The 12,850-nt window shown below is 44.7% G+C and overlaps 1 protein-coding gene across 2 annotated transcripts in view; it reads right to left on the bottom strand.

The window, feature by feature from the left end:
* The window catches only part of AP4B1 (adaptor related protein complex 4 subunit beta 1), a 92,738-nt gene that overhangs the window by 67,576 nt on the left and 12,312 nt on the right, over positions 1-12,850 (bottom strand). For both annotated transcript variants that reach the window (XM_069633368.1, XM_069633369.1), the window contains exons 4-6: positions 6,546-6,676; positions 5,528-5,675; positions 3,925-4,421 (exon numbers count right to left, since the gene is read on the bottom strand). In XM_069633368.1, coding sequence (XP_069489469.1) covers positions 3,925-4,421; positions 5,528-5,675; positions 6,546-6,676 — 776 coding nt within the window. The remainder of the gene's footprint in view (positions 1-3,924; positions 4,422-5,527; positions 5,676-6,545; positions 6,677-12,850) is intronic.

Here is a 12,850-nt window from a genome sequence, read left to right as displayed (position 1 = left end):
GATTGTCACACCTCACATAGGGATTGCTCAAAACTCATCAAGTCACTCACTCCAAGGATACTGCACATGGAACAGCCAATCAACGATTAAGTTTAGAGAATACAAACTATAAAGCATAGCATCCAATCAACATCATGGGAAGGAAGATGATTGCTGTGTCAATTAATAAACTGATTTCTTGACCTGGTCACGAGGGTAGAGTAAGCCAATAGGGCTAGGTATTGTATAGATTTACCTCATCGGAACATCAGCTTCCGCCTTTCCTTTCTCTCTCTGGCCGTCCACTCTGGCCCTCTTCCTACTTCTTCCTGTGAGGCTAAGAACCATGGGGTCATCTTCGACTCCACCCTCTCCTTCTCTCTTCACATCTCTGACATCTCTAAGAAGTCAAACTATCAGCTGCACCTCTTCAGAGGTATTCTTCCTTTCCTCACTTCCCCCAGAAGCTCACTGTCTCCAGAGCGCTGGTCCTCTCAAGGCTGGACTACTGCAACAGCCTCTTTCTAAATCTTCCTGCCTCTACAACTTATCCAGAACAGGACTGCTAGACTTATCCTTGGCCTGAAGCCCAGGGACTGTATCTCTCCAGCGGTTCCCAGTGGCTGCAAGGATCAAGTTCAAGTCCCTCTTCATCATCCACAAGGCTTTCTGGGGACTAGGACCGCACTATCGCCAATGCTCTCTTCCTAAACATCTCCCTTCTCGAGCTCTCTGCTCATCCACCACCAACTCTCTGAGGGTCAGTCATGTTTCCAAGCAGAGAGTTGAGGGCAGATCTCTTTTGACTGGGGCCTCCCTCTGGAACAGCCGCCCTGCCTCTCTCAAACTTGAGAAGAGCCACCTCTACAAGCAACTCAAGACATTCCTCTTTGCCTCTGCTTTCTCTCTTCCTCTCCCATGCCATACTGATGACCCGTCTGGTCCATGCACTGATCACCTTGCCACCCTCTGAACCTGGGCCCAGGTCCCCACATGTCCAGTTGCACCTCGCACTGCCTCCTAGCTCCCCAGCACTTGCGGTTTGTATCTGTAAGCCTACAGTCCCCTCTCTGCGCTTAAGAGCCACCCGTTGGTGGCTACCTGCACTTCTCTACCCCCCCCCTTTTTGGCACTTCTCCTCATCCACTTCTCCGCACTTGCGCAATCTCAATGACACAAGGCCTAGTAAGATTGTTGTTTTGTCCTCCCTCTGTCTCCCCTCTCCCTTGTGTTGTTGCACCTAGACACACCTGTGTACAGGCGTTTTATGAATGTCATATGATATAGGACAAGCGAGGCCCGCCTGCAGGGAGCAGAAGACTACACAGACCACAAGGAGGCAGCAAGTGCCGGGGTTATCCAGAGGCTTGCCTGATCGCTCCAGGCCTTGGCCCACCCCCACGAGTGCAGACCCATTGTGGCGAAAGGCAGCCCTGGAGGACATCAGAAGACTATAGCGAACCAGTGCACCTGATCCATGAACTACATGGGGGGGTGAGTAATATTGCAAGAGCGGCATAAGTGACAGTGTGAACCACGTGGTATTTTTGTCTTGCTTTTATCATTTTCTCCTTTTAGTCGAAACTGAAGAGGGCTCGCATAACGAGGGGCGGTGACATCACAGTAGTCATAGCCTTGGTAAGTGAAGTGTACACATCCCTAAATAAGAGGAGGGAGGGAAGCGCTACTTGAGAAATAGAGTAGGAAGCACTGCACTAGCGAGGACTGTACTCTCCATCCCCGGTGGGGGACGAGAGGCAGATAATATAACACGTTGTGTAAATAAGTTCAAGTCTCAATTCTATTGTATTTATTTACTTATAACGCGCTGGCAGCCCAGCGGGCATCATAGCACACAATTACACTCTTAGACAAACTTATAGACTGGACAGATCAAGTTCTGAAGGTTGACCTAATAGCAAATAGGGAGATTAAAGAGGTAGGTTTTTAATGCTCTACGGAAAACCCTTGTGTTCACTTCCAGTCCAAGTTTAAGAGGAAGAGCGTTCCAATATTTTGCAGCACAGACAGGGAAGGATCTTCCTAAGACATTTGCGCATTTAAATCAAGGGCAATAGATCTGTGCTAGGTTGGAGGAACGCAAAGATCTGGTCAGAGAGAAGCAGGAGACTAGGCACTTTAGGTAGAACGGGACGGTCCCAAAGCGACGATGAACAAGGGTGCCTATTTTGAAGCTAATGCAGTCAGAATCAGCGAGAGGATAGGAGAGACACCAAGCCTGCAGACAAGGCATTCGAGGGAGGAGTAGGACTAAGTGGGCATGATAGTAGCAGGGACCCATTCAGGGAAGATCAGGGCCACTCTGCCACCGGACCGGTTAGGCATGGGCATAGAGAGGATCTTGTAGCCCTCTGGTAGGAGAGTGTCAAAACTTGCGACAGAGCTGGCCATGAACGACGTCTCGCTGGGAGTGAGGACGTTGAGGTCCTATCAAGGCTTAGAGCCCTGGACCATGACAGTGCCATTTAGGTAGACATTAATGACGGCCCTAGAGGAAAGGAAGTATACCAGCAAAGGGAGGGCTATAGATGTCAACCCTTGGAATGTGCTGTTTTTATTACTTTATGGTTGTATATATGGCTGCTTGAGCTTCTCAATTAAAGAAAGGGTAGCATAATGCAAGCCTCCGTGACGTTAATAGAATCAAGACTTTCCTCAAAGTAATTTTTCGAAAATCTTCATTGGACTTCAAAAGAGGAAAATCACTTAATGTTGAGGGAGGGGATTTAGGTGCGTGCTTCGAATTGGGTTATCAGCACCAACAACAAATATGGAATTCATCTCCACTGAATTCCATTATAGGTACTGTGTAGAAAATTCATTCATAATGGCTGCCCTGGAGAGTGAACAAGGTTTTGCTATTTGGTTGTAAGATGATGCCAGCCCTGTAAACACACAATACAGATCAATTATAATGAGATTCAATTAGGGCTGTCCTATTCAAGTGTAGCAGCTGGGAGATACATTCTAGCTCTCGGCTGGTGCAACCCTGTGATCCAACTCCTGCCAAAGCGGATGTGAATTAGGAGAAAGTATTTTCCACGGACTGGATTCCTACGCTGTCTTTTGTTGGAGTCGACAATATGTCAGATGACAGAGGAGGGCACTGCTACATCTTAAAGGACAACTTCATTCCGGATGTCAAAGAGATCAGCTCAGATTATTAGTGCCCTCTTCCTCAGAGGAAGGGTTCACGTAGAGCACCTTACCCACCTGAAATCGACATAAGGGGCCTGAATGTGAAGAGGTGAAAGGAGCAAGTAAGAGGGGAGGGGAAGGAAGGACGAGAGGTTGGCATGGTTAGGATACATTTGAAGCAGACAGTGAGAATATTCCTCACCATGGGATTGCAGTCGCTTAACACCTCATAACAAATGAAAACTGAGGAGCCCCTAGTAGAGTGGAGGCGAAGACCCTTTAACCCAGTCAGCATGCAACCCTCGTTGGCAATAGGGTTGCCATTTTTAACCAAACACATATGGACAGCACTTTTTGAGGCATCGCAGTTTAGTCACCTCAATATTTCCAAAAATTAATTCTGAAATATTTTGTTGGACAATGTTAAACCAGTTGAAAAGCTCTGAAAAATGTGTGTTAATGGAAGGGGTATATTTTAAAGGATGGAGCACATGAATGAATGATTTGCTTTTCTTTTTTACACTATTGTCATGGGATCCTGAATGTATGTATACATTGGTCTATATAGTATATAGTGTAGTGGTCTATGCTACCACTAGTGGACCCTCAGGGATGTGCAATTTCCAACTTAAACATCAGCATATTAATGCCATAGTCAGAACGTGTCCAATAAACTGTTAAGATCTCCAGTGGAAATACTGTGCATTAAAATGTAACTAATCATTCAGTGACCAACCACACAATTTACAGAGACTTGCAGTATGTACGTGCGTCTCAGGTACTCACCTATTGCAAAAATGGCAGCCTGTGCAAGCTCCTCTGACACATCTGTGCAGTAAACCTTGAGCTCCTCCAATATCTGCTGCACGTTTTCATCGTTGACCAGCTCGCACAAAATGTTCATCTTCTGATACTTGATGTAATGCGGCTCGGCGTAGGAACAGAAAAACTTCTTGTAATGGCCATTGAAGTGGCCTGGCATGCTGTGTAGAATTTCTCGCACATGGCAAAGGGCAGTGAAGCAGAGCTCCCGGCTCTCTGACGTGCACGCCGACAGAAGTGGCCCTTTCACTCGTACAAGCACATCTGTCTGCACATGGGGGAAGTCTGTGGCAAGAATAAGGAACAGTTTGGTAGCCCCCATGACTACGCTGGGGTGGCTGCTCTTCAGAAAGGGGTCCAAAAGGTTCAAGATATCAAACACTTCCTCCTCATTGCGTGGTTTGTAGCGTAGCAGAAACGTCAGGACTTCGCTTTGACCCCATTGGTCAAGGTCTACCATTCTGCAAGACAAAACAAAACGAAAAAACTTTAGAATGTCTAGAGTTTCAAAGGCCAGCATATGTTACAAACATTTCATGTGGTTCCATTCGGCTGTTCCTTCAAGCTTGTAGGATAAGTTAAGAGGGGGCCTTTAAAAACCCTTTCATGCGCCTACTATTAGTTATGTCAATTAAAAGATTCACCATCTAGCATACAGAACATTGTAAAACCTTAGCCTGCTCCTGCCTAACAATTAATCTGCTTACTAGCAGGCAACAAGATAGCCAAGACAACAAATTGGTTTGCTTTGCAGATGAGCATTGCATAGACTTAGGCTAGGAAACAAAATTCTCACAAAAGGGGCTTTATTGTGAAAACATCTAGATCAAAAGTTTATTCAAATAAGAAAGCCCATGTATTTCTTGAAGAATCAAAAACACATTTTCCAAAAAGCCAACAAGAACTCCACAATTTAGCAAGGATCTATGGTGCATAAATATTCCTTCATTAGAACCTAACATTCCCACCCTCTATACTCATCACTTTTGTGCCCAAAAGCAACATGAGCGCCATAGGCGTCTATAACGCAAGATTTCCTATAAAATCCCATCCTCAAAGTTACAATAAAAACGCCTAGCTAAGTCTACCTGTGGGTCTTTTTCCAAAATTATATATCGATACAGAGGACCATATCTGAGCTTTGCTTATTCCTGTCGAGATGTGTTACTGCCACAACCATCGCTCCACTACAACATATTCTATGAATTCACATCAGGACAAAAATCTCGTGGCTTCTTTACTCTCAAACCAATCCCGATCCAAGTTCTTTGAATACTTGGAGTGGTTTAACCAAACTAAATGGATTAAGACCCCAGCCACGCCAAGAGGAGGCTAATGGCATCCCCTAGTAAGGGACAATCAATGTATTAGAAGTCTTACCAACTGCTGAAAATGAAGCATCACTCTTGATGAGCCATGCAAGGCACAAGGCATCACATGCATTAAAAACATTGGAAAATGTCTGCTCTAGGATCTCCTTCCCACTCAGGGAACTCTTGGTGATGATTTGAAAGGTCTTCGCCATTTCATCGCTTCAAATAACATAAAACTAAGAAATCATAAGAACCTGTTCAGAAGGTGGTGGGCTATGGGCCTGTTAATGACAACCCCACCCTCCCGTTTGAGCATTTCCTCCAGGGCTCGAAGGCAGTTGACCATGACGATGGGATCCTTGTCACGGAGCATGCTGTATAACTCGTTCACCAGTGCACCATCTAAAGAGAGAAGGTAGGAGATTCATTAAAGGTTATTAATTTATGAACGAGTTAGCCTTCACATCAGCATCAATGCGGCCTCATAGCCAGTAAAGTGAATTCTACTTTGAAGAGTAAAACGTAGAGTTAGTAAATCAGAAATAAAGTATCGAGCCTGTAAAGGTGGCAGCAACTGTGACAAAATTACTTCTGCTTTGCAGTTGCAAAGGGATGAGTACAGGTTTCCAAGCCGCACACTACTTACTATCAGATCAGCTGTGATCTCAATCAAAAAGGTGAAACAGGCACAACATATAATATACACCTTCCTCGTCTCTAATGGTGACATGGGCCGATGGGCTCTCTTCAAGAGTAGTGTGAGCTAGCACAAACGCAGTCGAACAACAATAGATCTGTGGGACCAAAATAAAGGAAATGTCCAATTGAGGTTCTATAAAAAGTGTTTTCTAATAAAAGTAAAATACTAATAGAAAACCGTAACACAGTTGAAATGGAACACAACAATGCAAAGTTTAGGTGGAAAGAAGCACTCTCAGTCTGAAGAAAGGGGTAGCCAGGCAATAGTCTCTGCAACAATGTTTAGGTCCAAAGGATATTTCTTTTACGAAGTAGAGTGGGATCTTAAATGTTTCCAGGGCCCTAAACCTATGCCAGATGGGCAGCACAACTATCAATGCCTTCATCTTGTCCTTGGGTGACTCGACAGTGTTGAACCAGGCTTCTTGGCGAGTTCCTATGGGTTGAAATGGCATTGAGATGGTATAGCCCATCAATGGAGGTCCAGGCAATGTGATGCGTGTCTGCTATGACCATCAACTCGACAACGACTACGGCCTATGCATATCAATGAATCTAAACCGGTAGACCTACCCAACTCCAGGTCCGATTGCTGTGCATGCATTTTGGCGCAGCCCAGGACAGCAACTCGCCTCACGTATGATGCTTTGTCTTGCAGACCGCTTAAAATAGGCTGCTGGATATATTCCTGTATGCCAGGCATTCTAGGAAGAAAACATTTTAAAAAGGATACCTTTCAGTCTAAACATGCCAAATAAATGCCAGTACAATGAACAAGAATGATTAAAAACAGCTAGAACGCCATGCTGGGAAATAATTTCCAGAATATCCATGCATTCTGTATAGGCCATTTTATCGGAGTACATGTAACAGTGGGTGTGGCAGGCGCAACAACGGGCAAAAGGTGAGCATAAACAAACTGTAGGCATATTACAAATGGACAACTTGAAACCTTCAACCTTCAGAAAGGGCTTGTGCATCAGAACTCTGGTTCCCACTCCACAGGCGGGGCACCTTACCTCCAATATCCATGTGAAATCATCCAACACAGGACACAACTGTCTCCATGACAAATAACCCACTAGATTTCGGACTGTGATTCCCAACAAACACTCTAAGCCTCTGCTCTGAACCATTTATTTACAAAAAGGAAAAAGGTCTTCAAATGGAGCATCTTGTGGTGCAATGATTAGAATGGCAAGTTTGTGGTATGCTTCGGTGTGTCTGGGACAGTGCAAGGGCTGGAGTCTGGATCTCGGGTGACATTTCATATGTGGTGCTGAGTGAGTACCTAATCACGGAAATGGGTTTCAAAGGGAAAGAGGCGACAGACAACTGTGAGGAGGAGGAGGGCGTGTTGCTGGGAACTCTGGTATCCATGATTTGGTAGCAAAAGGAACTTATTTTTAAAACACTGGAAATATACCCTGTGATGAAGCTAAGTGGACCCAACAAAAAGCATAACACCAGACATACAGCCATAAAGGGCTTGGTGTATTTACAAGATTGGTAAAAGGAAAACTCAATGAAACTCCAAACAGTATACAGCATGGCCAGTATACTTCAATTTGGCAGTTTGTAAATTCCATTCTTGATTTCTTGGGTCTCTCTTGGGTCACTCTCAGGTTCAGGGTTGATGTGTCCCCACACTTGTTGTTCCTACTTTGCTGGTTCCTTCTTCGATGCTTGCAAGGGTGCGAGACCATCCCCCTGGGTCTCAAGTCTGATCCCTGCAGTCAAGAGCTGGATCTGTGCTGGAGGTCAAACCTGGGCCTTAATCCTGTCATCAGTGCCCCACTTGATCTTACCCCAATCGCCTTACTCTTTCCCTCTCCTCTCCACCTTCTCCAACCACCCTGTTACTTCAGTTGTAGCTCCTCCTTCCTCTTACTGACTATCCTCTTCTCCACCCACACGGCGCTGGCCCCCTCGTCTCTCCATTTCTACCTCTCTCTCTCTTCTGCAGCCATCTTCAAATGCACTCTTCATTCTCCAAACACCCACACCAATAGGTCTGCCGCCCCCCTTTATATTTGGGTCTGAGCCTCGACTAGGGCCGTAATTCAGAAAAAGCATTCACCTGTGTGCCTCTTAGTTGGGGGCTTGAGTTTGGGCTGGACATTGTTACAGCTAGAACTTCCTCATGTGCATTCAATTGTGCGTGACTTGGCACTGAGGCATGGTGGACCAATGTATTAAGTGGGCTGTCTTCCACTTTGGATGCTGAAACTGCTGCCAGCCTCATGCAGAGAGAACTACTGCTGCTCACATGCGTTTCCCACTTGCTTCCTGAAATGATGCGGACCGTGCTCCAAAAAGCAGCGTGTGCCCGGCAGGTATCACAAGGAGCTGGACGCTAATCCCGCCCACTCCCTCCTCGGTCTACTTGTGCCTTTCCAAAGGTTGGTTTGTTTATTTATAAAGCGCTCTTCACCCGTAGCTATCTGGGCGCATTACAAGAATATGCAGTTTTAGTTGCAATACAAAAGGATTGCAGGATACAATACAATACAGTATAATAAACGGCAAGAGCAATTGTTGACAGTTAATATACAGTAATTTACAGGGATACAGAGATGGCGCAGGATCTATTTGCTGTTTGTGGATACCTACAGGGTAGGAGGTCTTTGGATGCGAGCCGAGGTTTGATGGTTTTTCCTAAATTTGTGGAAGGACTGGTCAATTCTTAAGGTGGTGGTGGGAAGGGAGTTCCAAAGTTGGGCAGCCATGACAGGAAAGATAGTGCCACCTGCTTTCTTCAGTTTGAACCTGGGGACTCTAAGGCAACCTGAAATAGTAGATCTAGTAGGTCGACAGGGATTGTTCCTGAGGAATTTTTCGGTAAGGTACTGGGGGGCTGTGTTATTGAGGCATTTGTGAGGCAGGGAGGCTGTTTTGAGTTGAATTCTGTCCTTGATGGATAACCACTTGTTGTCCTGTCTGAACACTGAAATGTGTTGTCTTCTGGAGATACCTAGGGCTGTTCCAAGTGCATTGTTCTGAAGAATCTGGAGTTTACTGATGATGTATTTGTTGGCTCCAATGTACAATGCATTACAATAGTGGTTTTAGAAAGAATTAGAGCTCTAGTCAGCGTAATGCAGCTTTCTGTAGAGAGAAACTGTTTACAGGAGTGGATCAGTTTACAGGTGTAACCTGTCGCCGAAGCCGTCGCACATGTTTACGCAGGCTCAGAGAGGAGTCTAAATAGGAACCCAGGGTTTTTACCTCTTTAGCCACCTTGATATCATTGCCATCAATGTTGAAAGAGAGGTATTGATTGCCCAATTTCTACTGGTTGGAGAGAGTGGCTAGGAGTAGCAACTCAGTCTTCTCATCATTCAGACACAGACTATGTGTGGCCATCCAAGCCTGAATGATGATAGATTTTGTTCACCAGAGCTTGATCCTTCTCATAGTCGCCAGTCAGAGGTATGAGGATCTGGGTATCATCTGCATAGTTAGTGTAGGTGACACCCAGATAGTCTAGGTCATCAAACAATGGTTTGGTAAATACATTATACATGGTGGGCGAAACACATGATCCTTGTGGGACTCTGCAAGTTATGGGGATGGGATCAGCTTCTGCCAATGATGAAAAACTCATTGATCTACTGCTTAGGAAAGATTGGATCAATGCTGTTCCTTCTACTGAGAAATGGGCCGCTGATGATAGGTACTTCTGATCGACCAAGTCAAAAGCGGGCAAAAAATCCAGCGGAAGCAAGAGGGCAGTTTTTCCTTTGTCTTTCAGGTCATCAATCTGGATCTTCAGGTCAATCAGGGCTGTTTCAGTGCCATGTTGGGTTCTGAAGCCAGATTTTCGGAGTCCTAATAGATTATTGGTTTCTAAGTAAGACTGTATCTGGATATAGGCTACTTTATCGATGATCTTTAATAGAAAGGGGACTATTGTTATGGGTCTAAAGTTGGTAGATACACTCGGGTCTAGAGAGGGTTTCTTCAGAAGCAGGAGTACCCATGAATTGTTTAGATTGGTGGGGACAGTACATGTGCGGAAGGATGAATTGATAAGCGTGGCGATAAAGGGGGCTAGTTCACGGGCAGCTTCTTTAATAGTTGATGCATGGCAGGAGTCTCCTTGGCAATTAGATGGTTTTAGTGAAGATATGATGTTTTCACTTCTCAGGTGGATACTTGGGTACGTTTAAACCGTTGAGGAGGGTTAGGACAAGATTTTGAGGTGTGTTCTTGAGTTTCTGGAGTTGGAAGGTTGGTTTTTTGGTAGCTATTTTGTTTTGGAGTAGAGATATCTTGTTAGCTAGTGCATCTTGGATCTTGGTGCACCAAGTCTTGTCTTTGATGCAGTTATCTTAATATGGTAAAGAGTTCTCTGGTACTAGAACTGGCTTTATCAATCCGGGCATGTTTTGTAGTTAGCTGTGATTTTGAGTAGTTTATCTTTATTGGCTGGGATGGGGTTATTTTTCCAAATAGTTTCCCGTTTCCTTTTTTCATTTCATAGGGATTTGAGTTTGAGCATAAACCAGGTGTTCAAGTGTGCTTTAGGTTTGCTTTCATGCTGTTTAAGAGGTGCAATTTTGTCTAGAGCTATAGTGATAGTATTATTGTTGAGATCCACTAGTTCTGCTGGATCGCAGGAGGCAGGTAAGGGATTAAGCAGGGGTTGGAGAAGAGGTTTGAGATTGTCCACTGTGATGTTCCTTTTATTTCGGGTCTGGATGGGCGGAGCAATAAGGTTTTGTTTATCCTGAGGTGTACTGTCTAGGATAGTAAAGGTAAGTAGGGAGTGGTCAGTCCAGGGGTATAGTTCAACGGAGGTAATGGTAGATACGAAATTAAGGTCAGCGACCCAATCTAGGGTTCTTTCTTTTTCATGCATAGGGTGAAGAACTCTGTGTGAGGCCTAGCTCAGTCAAGGAGTTCACCAGATTCATGGCAGGTTGGTCGTTGGGGTGGTTGAGACCTAAATCGAAATCACCTAATATTAGGATTTGTGAGGAGGGTTTAGTATTGGTGGAGAGTAGAGTGATGATATCTTCCTCAAAGGAGCCTATGGGTCCAGGATGACTGTAGATCAGGTACAATGTTATAGTGTGTAAGTTATTGAGGGGACGTTTAACTGACATCAATTCACATGAGTTGGTAGGAGAGTGCAGGATTATTCCCAAATTCAATTTGGCGATAAAGGCAATTCCGCCACCTTTAGATGATTCTCTGTCGGATCTTAGGACAGTGTAGTTGTCCGGAGTAGCAATAAGGAAAGAGGGGCCTGCAGCAGCATGCAGCCAGGTCTCAGTTATTTCTAGGAAGTCCAATTTCTTATCAATAATTAGGACAGCAATGTCAGCTGCATGTGCAACCAAGGATCTGGTATTGATCAGTGCACCACTGATAGATGTAGGATTATTACTTTGGTCATTGATGACATGGGTAGAGATTGTCGGTCTGGCTTTTGTACGGACTTTGTGGGTTTTGGGTAGGTCTTTTTTTTAGCCTCTGTGGTAGACTACTGGTGGGGGGTAGGCCAGGTGGTATTGTATACGATTTGCCTAATCTAGGGCCAAGTCTGATGTTCCTGCTTGCTATGGGGCAAGGGCAGTTTGGTACCAGTCTGGGGGAGACTTCCTGAGACGTTGGGGTATGGTCCAGTCTACTGGTAGTATCGCCTAGTGGATTGGACACCAGTTGATGTTTGTTCTGTGTGTGGTACATGTACAAAAACATCAAGCAGCATGTCATATGCCCAAAGAAGATGTTCTAGTGTTTTTACAGGACATAAACCGAGAATCCCTTAAAGAGACAGCAGAATGCAATGGCCCCAGGGGCCTGCCCCGGCTCCCAACCATAGCAAGGTGCAGTATTCAGGGCATCATCCCCACACCGTCGCACTTCCAGCACCGTATGATGTTTGGCTGCACCCGGGCTCCTTGGCTACCCTGCTATTTAATTCATTTGATTTTATTGTTTATTCAATAGTTTTTTATAAGGTACCATACCGTACCCGAGTTCGGTTTCTAAGCGCAGTTCTGGGATTCGAATCTCTGTAGCTCTGCATGGTCTTGCTTCCAAGACCAGCGCGTTGCCGCTGTTCACTATCCATAACCAAGGTCAGGAAGGGAACTTCGTAACACACCCAAACAAGAGTCAACACATTTTGAAAAAGGAAAGTAGCCTAAAACAATATAACCAAGAGAGAATTTGGGCAATGTACAATTTTCCAAGGAATTTCACGTGACATATTATGGGTCATGGCAGATGACAGAGAATTGACTCTCTGGGTCCATTGATGGCACATAGACGTAGCAAAGTCATCTTTTCTTTTTCTTTCCATGAAGGCCTTCGAGGACATTCAAATAATACATTTTTTTAAAAAGGATAGCAGTTTGCAATGTACCACAACGTAGCTGGCAGACCAGTGAGTGGGACATACCTACATGAACAATTAAAAATATTTGGGGGATGCGTAGCACCTGCAAATGGGGAGAACAATATTATTCAGAATCTGCTGGGAGGATGAGTTTGGGCAGAGTGTAGTTTTGGACATTTCTTAAAGAATGCCAGTCAAAACGTTAAACGCAGAGCGACTTGCCACCTAAGGCCTCATAAGGAGTATGTTGATAACAAAATTAAAACATTTTGTACTTTAAATAACACTTATTTTTAAAATGCCACCTAATATTGAATAGGCATACTCACCACAAGGGTGTACATAGAAAGTACTACAGAGCACATGCAGTACTGTTTAAGTAACTGAAACAGTAAATGGCCCTTAAAAGCCCAGATGATAATTATGTGGCATTTTAAAAAGGGGAGGCATTTAAAGTCATGTTTTTGCAGTTACTGTCATATGCATACTGAGGCTGGTACCACCTGAGACAGAGCAGTAGCATCTT

This window comes from Ambystoma mexicanum, chromosome 13 (assembly GCF_040938575.1).
Source record: "Ambystoma mexicanum isolate Mex_15411 chromosome 13, UKY_AmexF1_1, whole genome shotgun sequence".
Taxonomy (NCBI): Eukaryota; Metazoa; Chordata; class Amphibia; order Caudata; family Ambystomatidae; genus Ambystoma; species Ambystoma mexicanum.
The sequence above is the reverse complement of the archived record's forward strand: the minus strand, read 5'-3'. Positions and strand labels throughout refer to the sequence as shown.